A 17,824-nucleotide genomic window follows, 5' to 3' on the forward strand; every position below is an offset into this window, starting at 1 on the left:
GTGGATTTACCATGCCGTTTCCCACCTTTCCCCCTCAGTATTTCTCCTGGTGTCTCCACCAGTTTACAGCAGGTGGAATCAATCTGGCTATAAAACCCCTTGGAGCTGCAGTGTTTCCAGCAAACTTTATAATACTTAACAACTGTTTTTCAGTGACCATGCCTTTTAAGTCGCTTCTGGAAAATAGTGGCATTACCACTATCTATCCCTGCAGAAACATCTTGTTATGCTTCAGACAGCAACTGAAAACGTTTCTGACTCCATCATAATCCTGCAGCTTCAATTCAATCAATTATAGATATCAGAGGGCCTGATTTAGAATTTAGTGACAGAATACTCCATTGAAAACATGACAGAGTACCCGGTCCGCCAAACCCTCCGCCCGCCTGTCTTATTTAGCATCAGGGGACCATGAGTATTCCGTCAGCATACCCCCCATCAGCTTTGTCAATGGAATACTTCTTCCAGAGGCTGTTAGAGGAAGGATTTTACACCACCAGCTATTTAGAGTAGTTGGTGTAAAGTTTTCCAGTTCATCACCACCAGGAAAAACCTGTCGAGAAAGGAAAAGAAAACAACAATAATGATCAATACACCCTTGATAAAAAATTCCTAGGGTATTGGGACATTCAGTTTTGGTTTTCAAAAACAAACTCCTACTTTGGGAGTTTGTTTTTGAAAAACAAAATACTTATGAAAAGTTTGACTGCCGACCGTCATGGCTGACCGCAACATCCGTCAAATTTTTCCTCCATTGACAGGAATTGTCATGAGAGCAGATCCTGTCAGTGTAAAGAGTTGTCTAGTGGGCCAGTGGACAGCTCTAAATTAGGCGGGCAGAGGTTCCTCTGGATGGCAGAAGTGCTGTCCTCTACCATCCTAAGTAAACTCTGTCCTCCAAGCATTAAATCAGGCCCTTAGTGCCAAGAATCCTCGGTGTAAAAGTATTGAATAGATACTCAAAACATAATATATAGAATTAGAGGGGATGTATGACATTACAACGCATGCTTTTACATCGCATGCCTTTACAACGCTGTTTTAACAACGCATGCCTTTACAACGCATAGTGCTTAGGGGCGCTGGATAGTGAATTGTTTAATTTACTATTCCAACTCCAGTCCCCGTGGATAGTACGGAAGGTGTTGGATAGTAAATTAAACCTATTCCCTATCCTAGAGCGCCCCCCAGCGCAATGCGTTGTAATGGTTTGCGTTGTAAAAGTTGCGTCGTAAAGGCACTGCGTGGTAAAAGTTGCGTTGTAAAGGTTGTTCACCATTAGAGGTAAGTAACAGTGAAAAATTGAGATGTTTTTCACAGAGAGGTTCTGAGTGAAATTAAGTAGACAATCAAAAAGAAACTTAAGTTGTGTATGATGCCACCTCAGAACCTTGGGGTGAAACCATCCACGTTATTCACTCTTTAGTCATCTATAATTTTATGATATATATGGTCCTCAAAATCACCTGCCCCTGCTTTCAGCTCCTACGCAGGGGCAGAGGAGCAACAGAGAAGCCATACATAACCTGGACTCTCCTTTCTGTCTCTAATGGAAAAGAAAACAAATACCTGCTGCCTGCCACGCACCCCCACCATCCCTGGTGCGTTCCTGCCCGCTCCTGAAGCTGTGCCCTCTACACTCTATCGGCGCAGTGAGCAGCGCAGCACTGACAGGCTGCCAGAGAGTCTTGTCAGAGCAGCCTGGAATTCTTTATGATGTAGCATCTGGTGTTCACGCTAGTGGCACTCAGTGATAACATACCATTTGTATTCATTGATGTCTTAAAGCCCCAAAGTGCTGAGCAGTTACCTATACTTCTGTCCGCTATTTAGAGCGAGTTGGGGTTATTTCCATTAAGACTAGTGGCATGTAAGTGGTCCTTGATGTTCAGCTGATCCCTTTATAAGACTGAGACATTGGCAGGCAAAGGTTTTGCAAATCAAGGTGTGCTATACCCGAGATGTAGGTTTTGTGGGTCTGAGGAAGTTACAAGGTTTTGTTGATGGTTCTTGAAACTTCAGCAAACTATTCTATTGAGAGTGGACATCTCCCAGTGTTAAAAAGTTTGTGAGGAGTCCTCTTTGTCACTAAGAAGGCCAAAATGGAGCAAGTGCCTCACATGGTACACCATTTTTTGGTGGAGAGAATAGAGGGGCTCTAGACCACAGGCGCAGCCAGCACAGGTAAGAACGATGGGGCCGTTGCCGAGGGGAAATAAAATAAATAAATAATTTTCCCTTGGCATCGTCCCTCGAAAATCCCCACACGCGGCCCCACCGCTGTTACATGCACGGACCATAGCTGCTTCAGTGCCTTGAGGTGACTGATGGTTCGTTTAATAGACACTGTGCGCCCCACCATGGGCCCTGAAAGGAGTTCTACGTCTGGTGCTGAGGATATACCACCAGAGGAATGCCAGCCCCATGACAACTGGCAATCCTAGGGGGAATAGCAGATAAGAAAGGTGTGAACCTGAGCAGTTCTGTTCCCATATGCACTAAAGTGTCACAGTTAATCACCAGCTCATGCTAAGTATAACAGACACCAAAGTATTATTCAATTCTAGGTATTCCTCAAAAGAAAAACCGGTTAGGCAGTAAACATATGAAGAATAAATATTTACAACAATACCTACTTACATTTTATTAGTGGTGTGGTTGCTTCTTTCAGATCAAGCCAGCAGTGGTAAGTATGTATGGAGACAAGTCAGTGCTCGAAGGAGTGTGGAGTTAAACAAAACTAAAGCTGATGTAGCTGTTATCTCCAGGATGAGACGTGTGATCTTTTGCACATGGGTGGTTGAAGAAGAAAGACCCTGGACAGCATGAATTTAAGGAGGTGAATGGAACTATGGCCAGGACCCGCCCAAAGATATTTAGCCCCCCTTAGAATTGTACCTCGACACCCACGCAGGCGTGGAAGAGCCTGTGGCTGCTGCTGGGGGTGACTTTCTGCCACACCCCCTGCTGCTGTGATTTCGGTTCTTTAGGGGTTATTGTTCGGCTGCAGTGCAATGCAACTGCCCTCATGCATTAGAGTGCATACTGTGAAGCTCCCTTTGGGGAGGCCTAAAATACTCTCCCCTTGCTGAGTTGCCCTCCTTCCCCTTTTCATTTGTCTCCCCAGTACTCCTCTCTCCACCCACATCCCCCATATAGCAATGGAAGCGACAGTGCAGTAAATGCAGATATCATTAGGTGAATATGTGGTATTGGAAATCTTGTGAATGTAACTGACTGTATACTGCTCGCTTATGACTTGTCTGAAAATTTCTATAAAAAAATTTTAAAACAAAAAAAAAGGCTATGTCCAGGAGTTAAAGCAAACTCCAATGAATAAAATAATAATAATTCCTGCGTTGTAGAAATAATCTCAAACCGGGCTCAATTGACAATTCTTCTTGCGTGCTCATGTAGGAAACCTGTCAACAAATAAGGGGGCTTATTTACAAGACCCTTGCGCCACTGGTGCGCCACTTTTTATATGATAAAAAGTCAAGCACCCGCGGCGCAAGGGGCTTCTAAATAAGCCCCAGGATCTTCAAACCGCAGACACTATGCTTTTCTCTCGCTGCCTCCTTCATTATAAGGAGGAAGTTAAAGATTCTCACAGCATGCAAGGTCCTCCTCTCAGTTTGAACTGAAGACAACCCTTTCTAAGAGTCCCCAGCCATGCTGTCCTGGCAAACCTTTGAAAATATGAAAAAGCATCTAAAAGCAGTTCCTGTCTGGGTCTAAATTATCTTAAAATAAAAGCACTAATAATTGTAATACGAAAAAGGAGAACAAAAAGGAGAATACGCTGCTTTCAAGCCTTGTTTCTTCTTATGTTAGACAATGCAATAAGGCTGGATGTCCAAGAATATATACTTTTCCAAGTTTTTCATGAGATTGTATGCCAACAGATGCTTGATAGTATCAGCTTAAATTCCGTAACCAAGTAACACAGGAGCCGCCCTGAGACCTTAGTTTGACAAGTGGGCTTGGATATATAACACCAATGCCCATCAAGGTATCATTTCCAGAAAAAAACATGGATAAGATTTCATTTAGTAACTGGTTTTCAACAGGAGGCCCAAGAAATGATGAGCGTTACTGCTGATGCTACAGAGGCAATTGTGGCCAACCAGCTGTGTCGCCATTTCATAGAGGTCAATTCGCTATGTATTTGATTGATAGGCAAGGTTCTGTTCGATAAACAGTGGTGACTTGCATGTTGTGCAACAACAGTGTTAGAAGGGGATACAGAATATGACTTCTCACCATCAGTCGACTCTAGCTGACTTTTAGAGCTGCCGACGGAGACTGTATGCACTCCACGATCTTTCACCAGTTGGAATGGGGATCTAATTCATGGTTCTCCAAAGTCAGTCCTGGAGGGCCAGATCCATGCTAGATTTTTAAAGTAACTATGTTTATCTAAATGTGGATATGCTAAAAATCTGGCATGGATCCCGCCCTCCAGGACTGACTTTGGAGAACCCTGAGCTAGATGGCCCGAGCATAACTCCATTTGGGACCACCTTATTCTGTCTTGCAGGGCTATACTTAGGGTTACTTTTGGGCCTGACAATCTGCCTCGTTGAAGTCTGAGGTTTCTGCGACTGAGGTGGACAATCATAGGTTATGATTCCCAAGGGGTGTGTTTCCTATCCTATCCCAATTTCTCAGTAACATTACCACCTGCCCCCCTTAACATCACTTTGTAAATCCTAGTGGTGAATCTAGTAACATGTCCACATACTCCTGGAGGACACAACTCCTTGCCTTGTGTATGGGTGTGTAATTTGTATTCGCTTGTACAAGCGATTTATTTAATAATACCTCAAGTAGTGATACACATTCACTGCACAATCAAAAGCATACAGTGCGTTAACTAACTTGAAGTGTTCCACACGTCACTAGATGTAATGTCAGCTACTACACTATACATTTTTACTACCAGTAAAAGTAGTTGGAGAGAGGAGTTGTGCCTAACGGCTAGGGCAGTCGACCATAAAGCTGGGGAACCAGGTTTGAGTCTCGGCAATGACGCTAAACATCCTGTGATTCTGGGCAAATCACTAAATCTCCCCGTGCCCAACAAAAATGAATGTGTACTCATGTAACGCAACTGGTGCTCGTGTAAAGCCGATACCTGCAGGTCAAGTTTGCGCTATATAAATCTCGGTAAAAAAAAAACCTAGTAAATACAAGAAAAGATCAGTATTGGACAAACATGAATATATATATTTTTTTGTATTCAAGTCATTTTTATTGAAAAATATATGCAAAGAGTTACATTCAAGAAATAACGGATACATGAAAAAGAGAATGAAATGAAAGAAAATAAAGCAAAACAATATAATATAAAAAACATGAATATTTTTTAAATGTTTCGAAGGGATCTAAATGGCCAAGTCAACTAAGTGCCTTTGTACTAGCTCACGAAGGATGTGTTTTGGTAACATCTGTATGTCATTTATGTTCGCCCACTAAAAGGTACTGTTACTTCTTGTAAAACTCATTTTCTCCTGAACCAAGATGTGGTGAAGCATTTTGGCAACAAAAGACAAAGAAAGAGTGTCAACAAAGCAAACTGATCTATCGAATTTGATGGTCTATTGGGACGCAGAAAAGGTATACATCAAAGGTTCTGAAGTTTGGATGTGTCTATATGCAATAATTATGTGTGAATTACATCAAGGCTGCGACATTGTCTTGCTGAAACTTTTGAAGCAGGGGAAGTGAATGGTGTGTGGTCCTTGATCTTGTACAGACATTGTTGGGTGTCCAAGAACCGGAAGGAGTTCTGGGTGTTGGAGAGGGTGATTAAACTGAAGTAAAATCTACAACTAACTCCTTTGCACAGGGGATGCTGGATCTATGAGCTGAGCTATGAAATGGTTAATCTTCCTGGATTCATGGTGGAGGATAGGGCCTGTGATGCTTCAGAGAGCTGTGATGTTCTGCACACGTGTCACATTTCAGCGGACCGCCAGAGGCTGGCGCACCTCAAAGTGTGAACCAGAAAACTTGCAAAGAATCTCTCGTAGGGTGTTGATTGAGTCTTTCCAATTGCAATTAAAATGCTGTAGCCAAAAATGGCAACGCACGAATTAGGCGACATGGCAACGCATTCTAATGAACCCTGTCCACGTGACGGCAAATGAATGATGATGAGTGATGTATATCGTCTGTCCTTTGCTCCTTTTCTTACCTGTCACTTCTTTCTCTCCATCGATTTTCTTCCTTTCGATCTTCCTCACTTCTGGGAAGGTGACAGACATGATGCAGAAAGCCCTTTTTGACTTCCTGAAGCACAGGTTTGATGGGAGGTGAGAAACGTGGTCATTTGCATTTGGGGGAGGGTCGGAGGGTTGTTGGAGTCTGTTGAGATCTGGAAAGACGTGCATAACTTCTGAGAACTGTATTTTCTTACACTTAAGAGAAGCAAGCACCAGGTGCTCTCACCATGCTCCTCTATCTTTGTTGGAGGCAATTCTTGGTGCAAACTGTGCACCTGGTAAAGATCAATAGCACAGGTATCGGCAATTATTCACAAGCGCACTTTATGCATGGCATTCTAACGTATGCGCCTCAGAACAGAGCAAAGTACTGATAGTTGAATGACTGTCTCCTGTTCTGTGGTTTGCAAGTTTGGAATGCGCGCTGTTTGCCCATAAGATTTCCTCCAGGTCTTACCCAGCGGATGTCATGCTGGCAAAGGGTGTGAAGTTTGCATTTAGACAACGCATATATGTATATGAACTCACAAACACATATACACACACACGCACACACATCTTTTTTGGACCTATTATTAGATTTTAAAAGATAGCCCGATCGCAATTTACTGTTTCTTTCTCTTTTTCTTTCTTTTGTTTCTATTGAAACCTCATTGTTCTTGTCTTTGTTTTCATTCTGTGCTCTTCTTTTTGCCCCAATCCAGTTTTACACCGTGATTCGATATTACTGTACCTTATTCCAGTAAGGAAAAAGTGAGGTGTTTAACTATATGTGGTTCAAGTTTTAAGAATCGAAAAAACATTGATTTTAAAAATGCCCAGTAGAGTTTTTCAGGCTATCGTAAGACAGAGAGGTACACTTTATAGGCTAAGTGTATCTTCACATTCCCTGAATTACCAAAACCTGTACCTTGTCCATCATTGCTTCAGTTAGACGCCGCTGTTTATGGTACTGCTGTTTGGACTCTGGTTCCCCATTTAATACGGTTTTCATGCTCACACTATTTGTGTCCACAGACACGCCTAAGTACAGAAGACCCGGTTTAGATTTTGACAGATAGAATACTCCATCACAAATGTGATGGATATCCAACCACCTTTATTACAACTACCATAGGACATAATGCACTTGCAATACGGTAGACAGGATTTTCTTCACGTTTATGGCGAGTATCCTATCCAAGCTCTAAAGCATGCCCAGGATTTCTCTCACAATTGCAGGACAGCAGATAGAATAGTAAATTATTGTATTGTATTATACAGTAAACAAGGGTAAATTGGGTGTGTTTGGCACCCAGTCCCCCAGGGGCACTTTGGAGATACTACTTTTGATTGTTGACTGTGCTTTTAGGGAGAACCTAATTAGAAAGTACATTTAATGGGGAACCACATTTGTTATAACAGAATATCATTATTTAAGTGAGAGTGTATCTTTGGCCCCAGTGAGGTTAGCCCTACTGTTGCAAATTGGAAAATGTTGCCTTTTAGATGTCCCAACGAACGTTCTTAGTTTCAGCCCACAAGTGGAAAAAGAAAATCTTTATGAAACTGATTGTGCCGTCAGGCAAATTAATTTCTCAAGATGTTCAAATACTGGCCACTGTGCAGGCTGAAGACGTGTGACAGGCAGATACAAACTGCACTGCAACAAATGAAAACAGAGAACGTAAAATACGAAAAAATCAAAATGATGGGCAAAGGTGGCTTTATATTTGGGAGAGAGACACACAGGGCCATATTATCAAGAAAGGGCAATACATTATCGCCGCTTTTATCGGCTGGAAACTGCCGCTAAAGCGGTGATAATGGACTTGATAATATGCCCTTGTGAATTCCCATAGAAGCCAAGGTTAACACCAGAACCTGGGCTGCTATGGGATTTCACAAGGGCATATTATCAAGCCCATTATCGCCGCTTTAGCAGCAGTTTCCTGCCGATAGAAGCGGCGATAATGTATCGCCCTTTCTTGATAATATGGCCACAGTTCTTGCAGTAAAAGTCTGGTTTTCTGGGTCTCTTGTGTTTCAAAGATAATACTAGACAGATGCATCGGCATCGTTTAGGAGTTGGCAAGAGTGCAATAATGAACTCCATGCACTCAGGTAGTCCCTATGCCTGCACATCCTAACCCGGAAGCACATACGTTTCAGCTGAGCAGTGTCCCAGGAACCTAGCCCTACCAGAGTTGTAGATATGGGTCCTTTGGTTCACCACCCCCTCAAATAGAAAGTAGCGAGGAGCAGGGAGCTAATTGGCAACTCATTTGTATGCAGACTGATGATGCCAAGGGCATCACTTAAAACTAAATATATTGGCCCCCTTATTACCTCCAAGATATTTATAAAAATATAGGGCCTTGTCCACCCACAAGCCCTACACCATTGTTTGTAACGCCCATTTGCCGACTATGGGGCTACCCCAAACCTTATTATTCGGGTGAAGTGAAGTCAATGCACAAACAAGCTTCTTAATAGTCCTAGGCAAACAAATCTGTCAAATGTTGGGACTTCTAAAAAAAATGGATTTGAGGAGCTCAGACTTTTAGCTTCTTCTACTTTTCCTTTCTTGTGGGTGCGGCAAATGTAACCACAGAACTAAACTTTTGGTTTGCCAATGTGAAGAAGGTCGTGGAGCAGCATTGATGAATAGACGATAGTTCACAAATTATCAGAGCACATCCTCCAGTGGGAAACGCTCAAAGCATTTCAACGTAGCTTCTGCATCTTTAATTTGAGTGAAAATGCCTCCAATAAAAAAAAGATGCTCCTCATGGAGGAAAATGTGTATAAAGAATCAATAACAATAATAGTAGAAGACTATGAAAAACAAAGAAAGAATATGAAACCTTTCTACCTCTGCAATTATATTTCCCAACTAAGGATATAAAATTATCCCTGAAAGTAGAAAAGAGCATATATAGAAATGTCCATGCCATGTTTATGTGTAGCTAATTTGCTCGATACACAGGTTCTGGGACACATTGTTTTTTGAGCGCGGTACTTAACCGCCATTGGATTTAGATATCCTCTGACGTCCTCTTACGTGATCATTGTTTTAAAAATATATCCATAGTGAGGCTCATCTCAGTGGTCCACCTCACAACCGAATAGGTGTATTCCCAAGTGGTGCAAACAAGTCACCCTTCTTGTCTTTTGATTCACGATGAAAGTTGACTTGAGTAACGGCACTTGAGCAGAGACTGCCCACTGAGTTATTCACAGGCATTTCTTGGTTCACAATTCATAGAATTTGCCCAATGTTATCTGGGCGTGTAATTCGTTCTGAAATATGAAAAACTCAAATTTTTCCCACAGGATTAGAGGCGCGCCCACTGGAAAGATGCCATCAATAACTATTAATCTGGTTTTGGCAGTACATCGAAAAAACTACCAAATAATTTGAATAATATCAATTTTATATTAGAGGTGATAATGATGTTACATATTTAGCATTCATTAACTATTATTTATTCATCATTATTTTTCTATATGACATATACTTTAAACACTGGTGTAATTTTCATTGTCAGAACATTTCAGGCTTTAGCCTGGTAAGTAGTACGAATCTAATTCTGTCAAAATCGATGTGTAAGCCTTTTCTGTTTTCAGATGCGCAATTTGCTTTTCCTCCTCTTTTCTGCTCACCATGATATACTACGTTGTATTTTATGTTAATGTGCAATCTTAGCATGCACAAGATTTACTTTTTGACTCAAGACACATCACTCTACTTCTAGGCACTTGTATTGTGCTTCATGAATTAAATATATGACCCCCTCTTGTGGTTTCTTGGTTTTGGATGAGCATCTTTTTTGCTTCTCGAAACTCATTTCCCAAATGTTTGTGGACTAGACTGCTGCCTGAGGATTTCAAGGGTTCTTCTTTCTGAGTAGCCTCAGATGGACTTCAAATAGAATCTTCTGGCAGGTTCAAGTGCTTCAGTTTTCTTAACTGGATCCAGGGGATCATATAAGAAGGGGACCATAGGAAATACCCTCACAGCCCCCTCTCAATCGCAACCTATCATCTCTGGTAAAACATCCTTTTGAATCCCTGCTCAACGTTATTATTATTGTACAGGTCAGGGAAAACTATCTTTTCTCCTGTCACCTTCTTCAGGCCTGACCATCAAATGGTTGATCAGAATCATGATTATTTAAGGTTTCTCAGTCTCTCGTCTATTCCTTGCATATCCTTTTCTAAACAGCCGGACAATACAGCAAGTCATGCTGTTCATTTTCTCACCATGCCTTAGGATTGACAAAGGGCATCAAAAACAAGGTGATGGATGGAGCGCTTGAATTAATCTCAGCCACTGGCAATCGCTCAGGCCACATCCCAATCCATCATTTTTTGCCCACCATGCCATCTCAGTTTGGACCCAGCGGAATGCAAATCAGTCTTGACCCTGCTCCATTGGGAACAGTTGAGCTAAAACCTCCAAGGCCGGTCCTCCCTGAACCAGAATACAAGCAAGTCAGGACTGGTTTTGCCTTTATTAGGGCTCATCAGCCAGGTAAAGTTTGGTTCTAGAGGCACAATGAGCACAGGACCCACATCCAGGTATACCCGTCACACTGAAGGCATCAAAAACAAGGTAGTGGATGCAATGTTATGTTATGGTATTTTTTTTAATCTTAATATAGTATGCGACTCATCTCTGGAGGGACATCTCAGCGCTGAAAAGACAGGCATTAGGAAGAGGCGGTGTTAGAACAGCCAGGTTTTAAGATGTTTTTTAATTCAGGTAGACTTTGACACACACGGATGAACAAAGGAAGTTTGTTCCAGTGAAATGGGCCAAGATGGGAAAAGGCTCTGCCTCCATATTTAGCAGTGAAAATGTGCTGTGGGTATAGTAGCAATTGGTTCCTTGGTTGCAGCTTTCTGTTTGGGGCGTAGGGAATAAGTCTATTCTGTAGATGCTTTGGGCCTGAGCCTGACAAGGTTTTGTAAGTCAGGCAAAGCAGTTTGAACAGCGCTCTCTTATGGATGGGTAACCAATGTAGGGCTCAGAGTGTAGGCACTGAAGGAGTTCTCGGTGGCTGGTTGTTTACTATGTGGGCAGTATTGTTTTGAACCACTTGCAATTTTGATAGAAGATATTAATTTGAGGCAAGGAACAGGGCATTGCCATAGTCTGAGTGACTAATGGCTAGGGCCCGAATGAGAGTTTTACATGAGCTCAGCGGAAGCCACTGAAAGATTTTCTTAAGGAGACGCATGGTACCAAAGCAGGTTCCACATCTCGAGGTAATATGGTCCACCATAGACAGTGGTCTTCATCTATGAGAATGCCTAGGTATTTTGCGGTTCAACTGGGCAAAGGAGGAGGACTAAGTTCTGCCAGCCATCAATCCTCCGTCCAGTAAAGCTAAGCTTTGCCAAGTAGTAGAATCTTTGTCTTGCCCCATTAAGTTGGAGACAGTGTAGGGACATTCATATGGAAATCTCTCTCCTACATGTGTGGAATCTCAGTTTTACATTCTCCATGTTTTGCACAAATAATGTGGCCAACTGGGTGCGTCCAAGTATGGAAATGCCTCAAACCCAAAGAACTTGACTAGTTGGGCTGAGGGAGCAACATAGATGTTAAAAAGAGAAGGGCTCAAGGAGGAGCCCTGCGGATCACCCTTGTCCATAGAGGTGCTGTTGGAAGGGAATTTACCCATAGAGACAGTTTGGACCCTATCTTTAAGGAAGTCCACCAGCCAGTTGAGGGTGGATCCCGGGATACCTATTTGCTGGAGACGCCGCACCAAAATAGAATGCGAGATGGTATCAAGTGCTGCTGATAAGTCAAGCAAAACCAGCATGGCAGGATGTCCAGCATCCATGGATAATTTTATGGTGTCCACTACTGCCAGTAGAGCCGTCTCAGTGCTGTGTGATGGTCGAAAGCATGATTGTGAAATGTCTAGCAGGTTTTTGTTCTGTAGGTAGATCGAGAGTTGTTTGTTACATGTGTCCCAGTATCTTACCCAACAGAGGGAGGAGAGATATGGGTCGATAGTTAGTCTGGTCTTTGGAGTCTGCAGATGTTTTTTTTCATAATGGGTGTAACATGAGCAGCTTTACATTGTTACGGTACAGTGGCTTGACTCAGGGATTGATTACACAATGCTACGATTGCTAGGGCAAAGAGAGGGGAGAGGAGTGGAATGACATGAGGAGGACATGGATCGAAAGGAGACCCTGAATTTGCTTTGGCTAGTAAATCCAGCATTTGTGTTTCAGAGATAGGTTTGAAGCTTCCTAGTGTCACTAAGGGGGAATGTAATGGTATAAGAATGGGTGGATTACTCATAGGGTAAAAACTATTGTAGATATTCTCAATTTTGGTTTGAAAATGTGTAGCTAAGGTTCTGCAGAATGTTTTAGAAGCTTGTGTATCCAAGGAACAGGTCTGTGGTTTGACAAAGTTGTTTAAGATTTGAAATAGGTACTTGGAGGAGTTGCCTGCCTGATCTATTTTGTTAGCGATATGCTGTCGGTGTGCTGTCTTTATTTTGGCATGATATGAGCGTAGAGCATCTTGAATGCTTAAATTAATCTCAGCCATTGGCAGTTGCTCAAGCTGCATCCCAATCCATCATTATTTTCCCCACTCATGCCATCTCGGTTTGGACCGAGCCATATGTAAATTAGTCTCGAACATGCTCCAATGGTAACATTCCAGTCTAAATTGATAATCCAGGTCCTCCCTGAACAGGAGCGCAATCAGGCAGGTATAGCATGGTTCCAGAGGCACAGTGAGCTCAGAACCTATGTCTAGGCTTGCCTGTCACACTTAGGGCATCGAAAATAAGGTGATGGATGAAATGCTAGAATTAATCCCAGCCACAGGCAATCGCTTGAGCCCGCCTCCCAATCCACTGTTTTTCACCCACCAAGCCACATCAGTTTGGATTTAGCCATGGGCATATCGCTCTTGACCCTCCTCTAATGGCAGCAATCCAGGCCGAACTGCCAGGCCAGATCCTCCCTGAACCAGAACTCAAGTAACCCAGAACCATTTTCCCTTATCAGGGCTAATCAGCCAGGTATAGCTTTGTTCCTGAGGTGTAATGAGAGCAGGACCCACCTATGAGTATACTCATCACACATAGGGCATCAACAATAAGGTGATGGTTGGAATGCTTGAACTAATTTCAGCCACTTGCAATCACTCAGGGCCGCATCCCAATCCATTGTTTTTTTACCTATCATGCCACCTCAGTTTGAAACCTGCTATATGAAGATCAGTCTTGACCCAGCTCTAATGGGAACAGTCCAGCTCAAACTTCCAGTCCAGGTCCTCCCTGATCCAGAACACAAGCATCCCAGGATTGGTTTGGCCCTTACTGATATGTATATAGGTGGGTCTAAACTAAGATGTCATGATGTGCAAAATAACGATGGACTGGGAGCCAGCCTGAGTAATTACCAGTGGCTGATATTAATTCCAGCTCTCCATCCATCACCTTTTTGTATACTTTAGTATGTCACTCTAAGTGGGATGGGTATGGTAAGACTTGGGTCCCTTGCACGCTGTGTCACTGGAAACAAGTATACCTGGCTAAATAGCCCTAAGTAGCCCTAACTAGGATGAAACCATTCCTGGGTTACTTTTGTTCCGGTTCAGGGAAGACCTGCCCTTGCAGTACCAGGCTGAAGTGCTCTCAGCAAAGCAGAGCAAGACTGATTTCGATATGGTGTGGTTCCAAACTGTGGTGGCATGTGTGTAAAGTAACGATGGACTGGAATGCGGCTCATGTAATTACCAGTGGTATGATTAATTCAAACATTCCATCCATTGTGTTTTGTATACCATAGTATGTCGCCCTAAGTGGGACGGGTAACTATCTTCATCAAGGCTTGACTTTGCTCCCTCCACATTGCTTATGTAGACTGGTGCTGTCATAGCTCAGGAGATATTAGGGTTGTCTTCTTCAGTTGCCTTTACTCAGAGCACACATATGGCAGATTTTGACAACCGCATCCAGAGCTCCCCATCATAACTTCCAATGCTTCAAGCAGATTCAGAAATTGTGTGCCTTCCATGTGGTGACCACTGTTTTACTTTCATCCTGTATGGATTCTTCATTTTTAGACCTATAGGGTAAAGAACATTTTACATGTCCAACTTTCTTTGTGGTCTCCCTTAATTAAGGGTATATAACAGATAACATTCATCATAAACAACTTTATTGCCCCATGCATGTATATCATTGCCAAAATAGTTTTTTTTCTACTTTTGGCTTTCAGCACAGCTGATCATAACAACGTTTTGTTCTTCTGTGTGTCCTTAGGTGCAAGTGCAGTCTGTACATTAATCTTCACTTCTATTGACTGGGACCCTTTTTGGCCGTGTTAGGCAAGATGGCAAGTGTGTCATCAATTGAACCTGTGTTGTCTGTTATGTGATCAGTGCTGGGATCAGCGTAGCTGATTCACCATAAATTTGTATTTGGGTACCTCTTTCAGGTTCATTTTCTTACCATACTCTGAGTGTTCTAGAATGTTATATCTTCGAGGAGACAGCTTAGGAGTACACATATATCTCTTTCATTAACTTGACTCTACTTCGAGACCTCTACAGACACTCTTGTCCAATCCAGCAGCCAGTTATGTCACTATAAGTTCAGAAGATTCAGGTATTACTGTCCAGGGCTGATTCATGTTATATTATTTTTTTACTCTTCCCCGTCGCCAGAAGGCTAAAGCCTACGTTTAATACATTGAAAGAGCTATTTTCTGTAGGACGAACAGCACATAAAATTAACCCCAAGATTTAGCCTCTGCCTGGCAAATGTCTTGGATCTTCGAGAGCATGTGGTGACACGTTGGTCTGTAGTTGATCTTCCCTGAAACTTACATTTCCGCTAACATATTTTTGTGGAATTTGCTAATATACCACTTGCCCAAGTCCTGTGGACTGTGGTATCAAGCACCGTGAATGCGGCAGCATCACTTATTTCAATGCATTCAGAATTAAGTAGATATTTCCCCTGTATTTTCTTGTCCAGAATAGTGAGGCTGCTAATGCCTGTAACTGACCGTGAGGATTTTTGGAGATGTAGTTTTTCAAAGACACTATTTTACCTTCCTTTGTGTTTGTTTTCCTTTTTTAGATGTTAGTGTGTACCAAATCTATGTCGCCCTATGCTCTGCTAAGCCTTGTGGGGTTGGATCTTTATTTTTGCCCCTCGAATGGATGGTACCTTCCTAGCTGCCAGATACTTATCTAATTATTCTTTGTGAGGTGCAGACTAACTTTATTCTTCCACCAAGCTTAATGCAGTCTAGACTTGACCATTGACACTAGTTTTCAGGAGTCATGGCCTGAGAACAGTAGAATGACCAGTCAATGCAAGTACAGGAAATCTAATGGGCACAAGGAAACCTTTCTTGAAACAATCACATTGAAGGAATATATCTTAAGAATAGAGTTACTTTGCCAAATCAATTTAGGGTTATTCTTTATTCTGATGAAACAGCGGAACAATGCAGAAGTAACTATAAAACTAAGAACAAGTAGTCATTCAAGTCCAAATGTGAAATAATGTGGAAATGTAAGACATTTCAGAGGTTAAATTGTCCATATATAAGATATCCAACAAGTATAAGGACATGATCCATAGCAAACTGATTTTACAAATGCAATGCAGACTTGCTCACAACTTCTGAAAAATATTATATCTGTGTGCCTCCAATGTGTTCCAGACAGACTAAGCAAATGATGATGATGAGATATCAGACGATGCCAGAATCGGTGGGAAGATGATCATGCAAATTTGTGAATATAATTTCCGTTGGCAGAGAGCTGAATAATAAGTGAGGTTCAGAGGAGAGTAGGGCAAGGGCAGCATTTGATACTGAGTTTTAAGCAATTAGCACCCGTCTTGTCAGTGGTACATAAATAAACACGCTGAAACCAACAAGTGTCTGAAGTCAATTAGCAGGCAATTAAAACAGCATTTTTAAAATCATCAAATGGTGCAAGATGTGACTAAAATAGATACTTCTCATCACTGAGTACAAATATTAAAATTATTTCAACAGAAATTCACAGAATTAGCAAAAAACGTACAATCATATAGTTTTAATCAACTATATAATACAAACAATACATATGTATCAGTACAGTAAATGCATATTTGCTAATATTAACTATACAATAAACAAATAAAGTGAAATACTACTTCTCGCTATGCACATCATTCCACAGCAACATTAGTACCATTGTTTGCTTTCCTACTAAGACACAATCCTTTGAAGGCATTCTTTCAAATGCACATATGTGCATACAGACACAGACTACAGCTGTAAAAAGATTAGGCAGGATTACTTTTGCCCAGCAAATATCCTCAGGGTGATCACAAGATTGAAGTGGTTTCCCTAAAAACCTCCAGTGGAGGAAAACCTCAAGCTCAGCATGGCATAACTGAAGGAAAATTGCTTTTTTAGGACCCTGCCATATTCCAGGCATTACATAAAACTGAAACTGGCTCAACTGTAACAACAGCAACAGAATTTTCTTTTCAGATCATAGCAGAGATCGCCAATTGTTCCTCAAATTATCCTGTTTACACAGCACCTATATATTCATATGTCCTTATACTGTTAATGTATTTATGCTTTTGGGACACATTCAAAAGCTGATTCAAAGGTTATACTATAAATGCACATCTATGTGGATGTGGATGAGAGGGATTAAAGGATTGTGTAATAAAATAAATGTACAGTCTGTATCAGAGACAGCAAACATATTCACACAATCACATCATCCAAAACAGAACCATCAAGCTTATTGCCACCAATGTACGCGGCTATACGCGTGCTTGGTACCAGTTCTGTAGAATGCCCCAATTTCCGTGAAAGAAAGGACTAAGTGCATGTCTCAGTGAGACTTAGCAGCTGTAATACAGAAAGCTGGACATTACTCAAGAAACACTTCAAGGCACTAAAATACCACACATTTAAATTCTGTAACAAATGTGGATAGAAAGTCTAGAAAGATGCCATTTCTATCAGAATGGACTACCAGAAATATCAATTACAAGAAGTCAGGCAAGACACCAAGCAACTATTTGTATTAGAAATATGCAGAACTCCTCTCCCCACATCACCCACCCTGAGCTGTAACCCTACCACTCAGTGAAATGTCTAGAATTGGACATCTTCTATGCAGGCATTTGTAGAGCAGCCAAAAATGTAATCAGCTCCTCTGTGACTACTGTAATCTGTCTCACTATACAATAATATGGCTCAGACACATGGTTTAACATCACTGACAGCTTTCCCCTTTGAGACCAGTCAACCACTGTACCGATCCAATTCCAGCCACCCACCGGAATGCCTTCTTCAATGCCACAAGCCACCCTAGGACAACATAATCATGGACCCTCATGATAGTCCAGGCAACCCCGCGCTGAACAAAATCACCCCATTTGGTAATTCTCAGCAACTACTTCCTCTATTCAGAACTATGCCTCCTTTGTGAAAGCACTACCTGACAATGCACGGCTAGTGCTCCCGCCCACGATGAATTATTGACCATGGGGCTATCCTCAATATCTGTAACAAAGGCAAAGGCAGTGGGTAAATACCACTCA

General features: G+C 41.9%; 1 protein-coding gene across 1 annotated transcript in view; it reads left to right on the forward strand.

Moving 5' to 3' along the window:
* CACNB4 (calcium voltage-gated channel auxiliary subunit beta 4) overlaps positions 1-17,824 on the forward strand; it is a 769,275-nt gene that overhangs the window by 476,677 nt on the left and 274,774 nt on the right. The window contains exon 8 of the mRNA XM_078681745.1: positions 6,259-6,317. Coding sequence (XP_078537871.1) covers positions 6,259-6,317 — 59 coding nt within the window. The remainder of the gene's footprint in view (positions 1-6,258; positions 6,318-17,824) is intronic.

This window comes from Lissotriton helveticus, chromosome 3_1 (genome assembly GCF_964261635.1).
Source record: "Lissotriton helveticus chromosome 3_1, aLisHel1.1, whole genome shotgun sequence".
Lineage (NCBI taxonomy): Eukaryota > Metazoa > Chordata > Amphibia > Caudata > Salamandridae > Lissotriton > Lissotriton helveticus.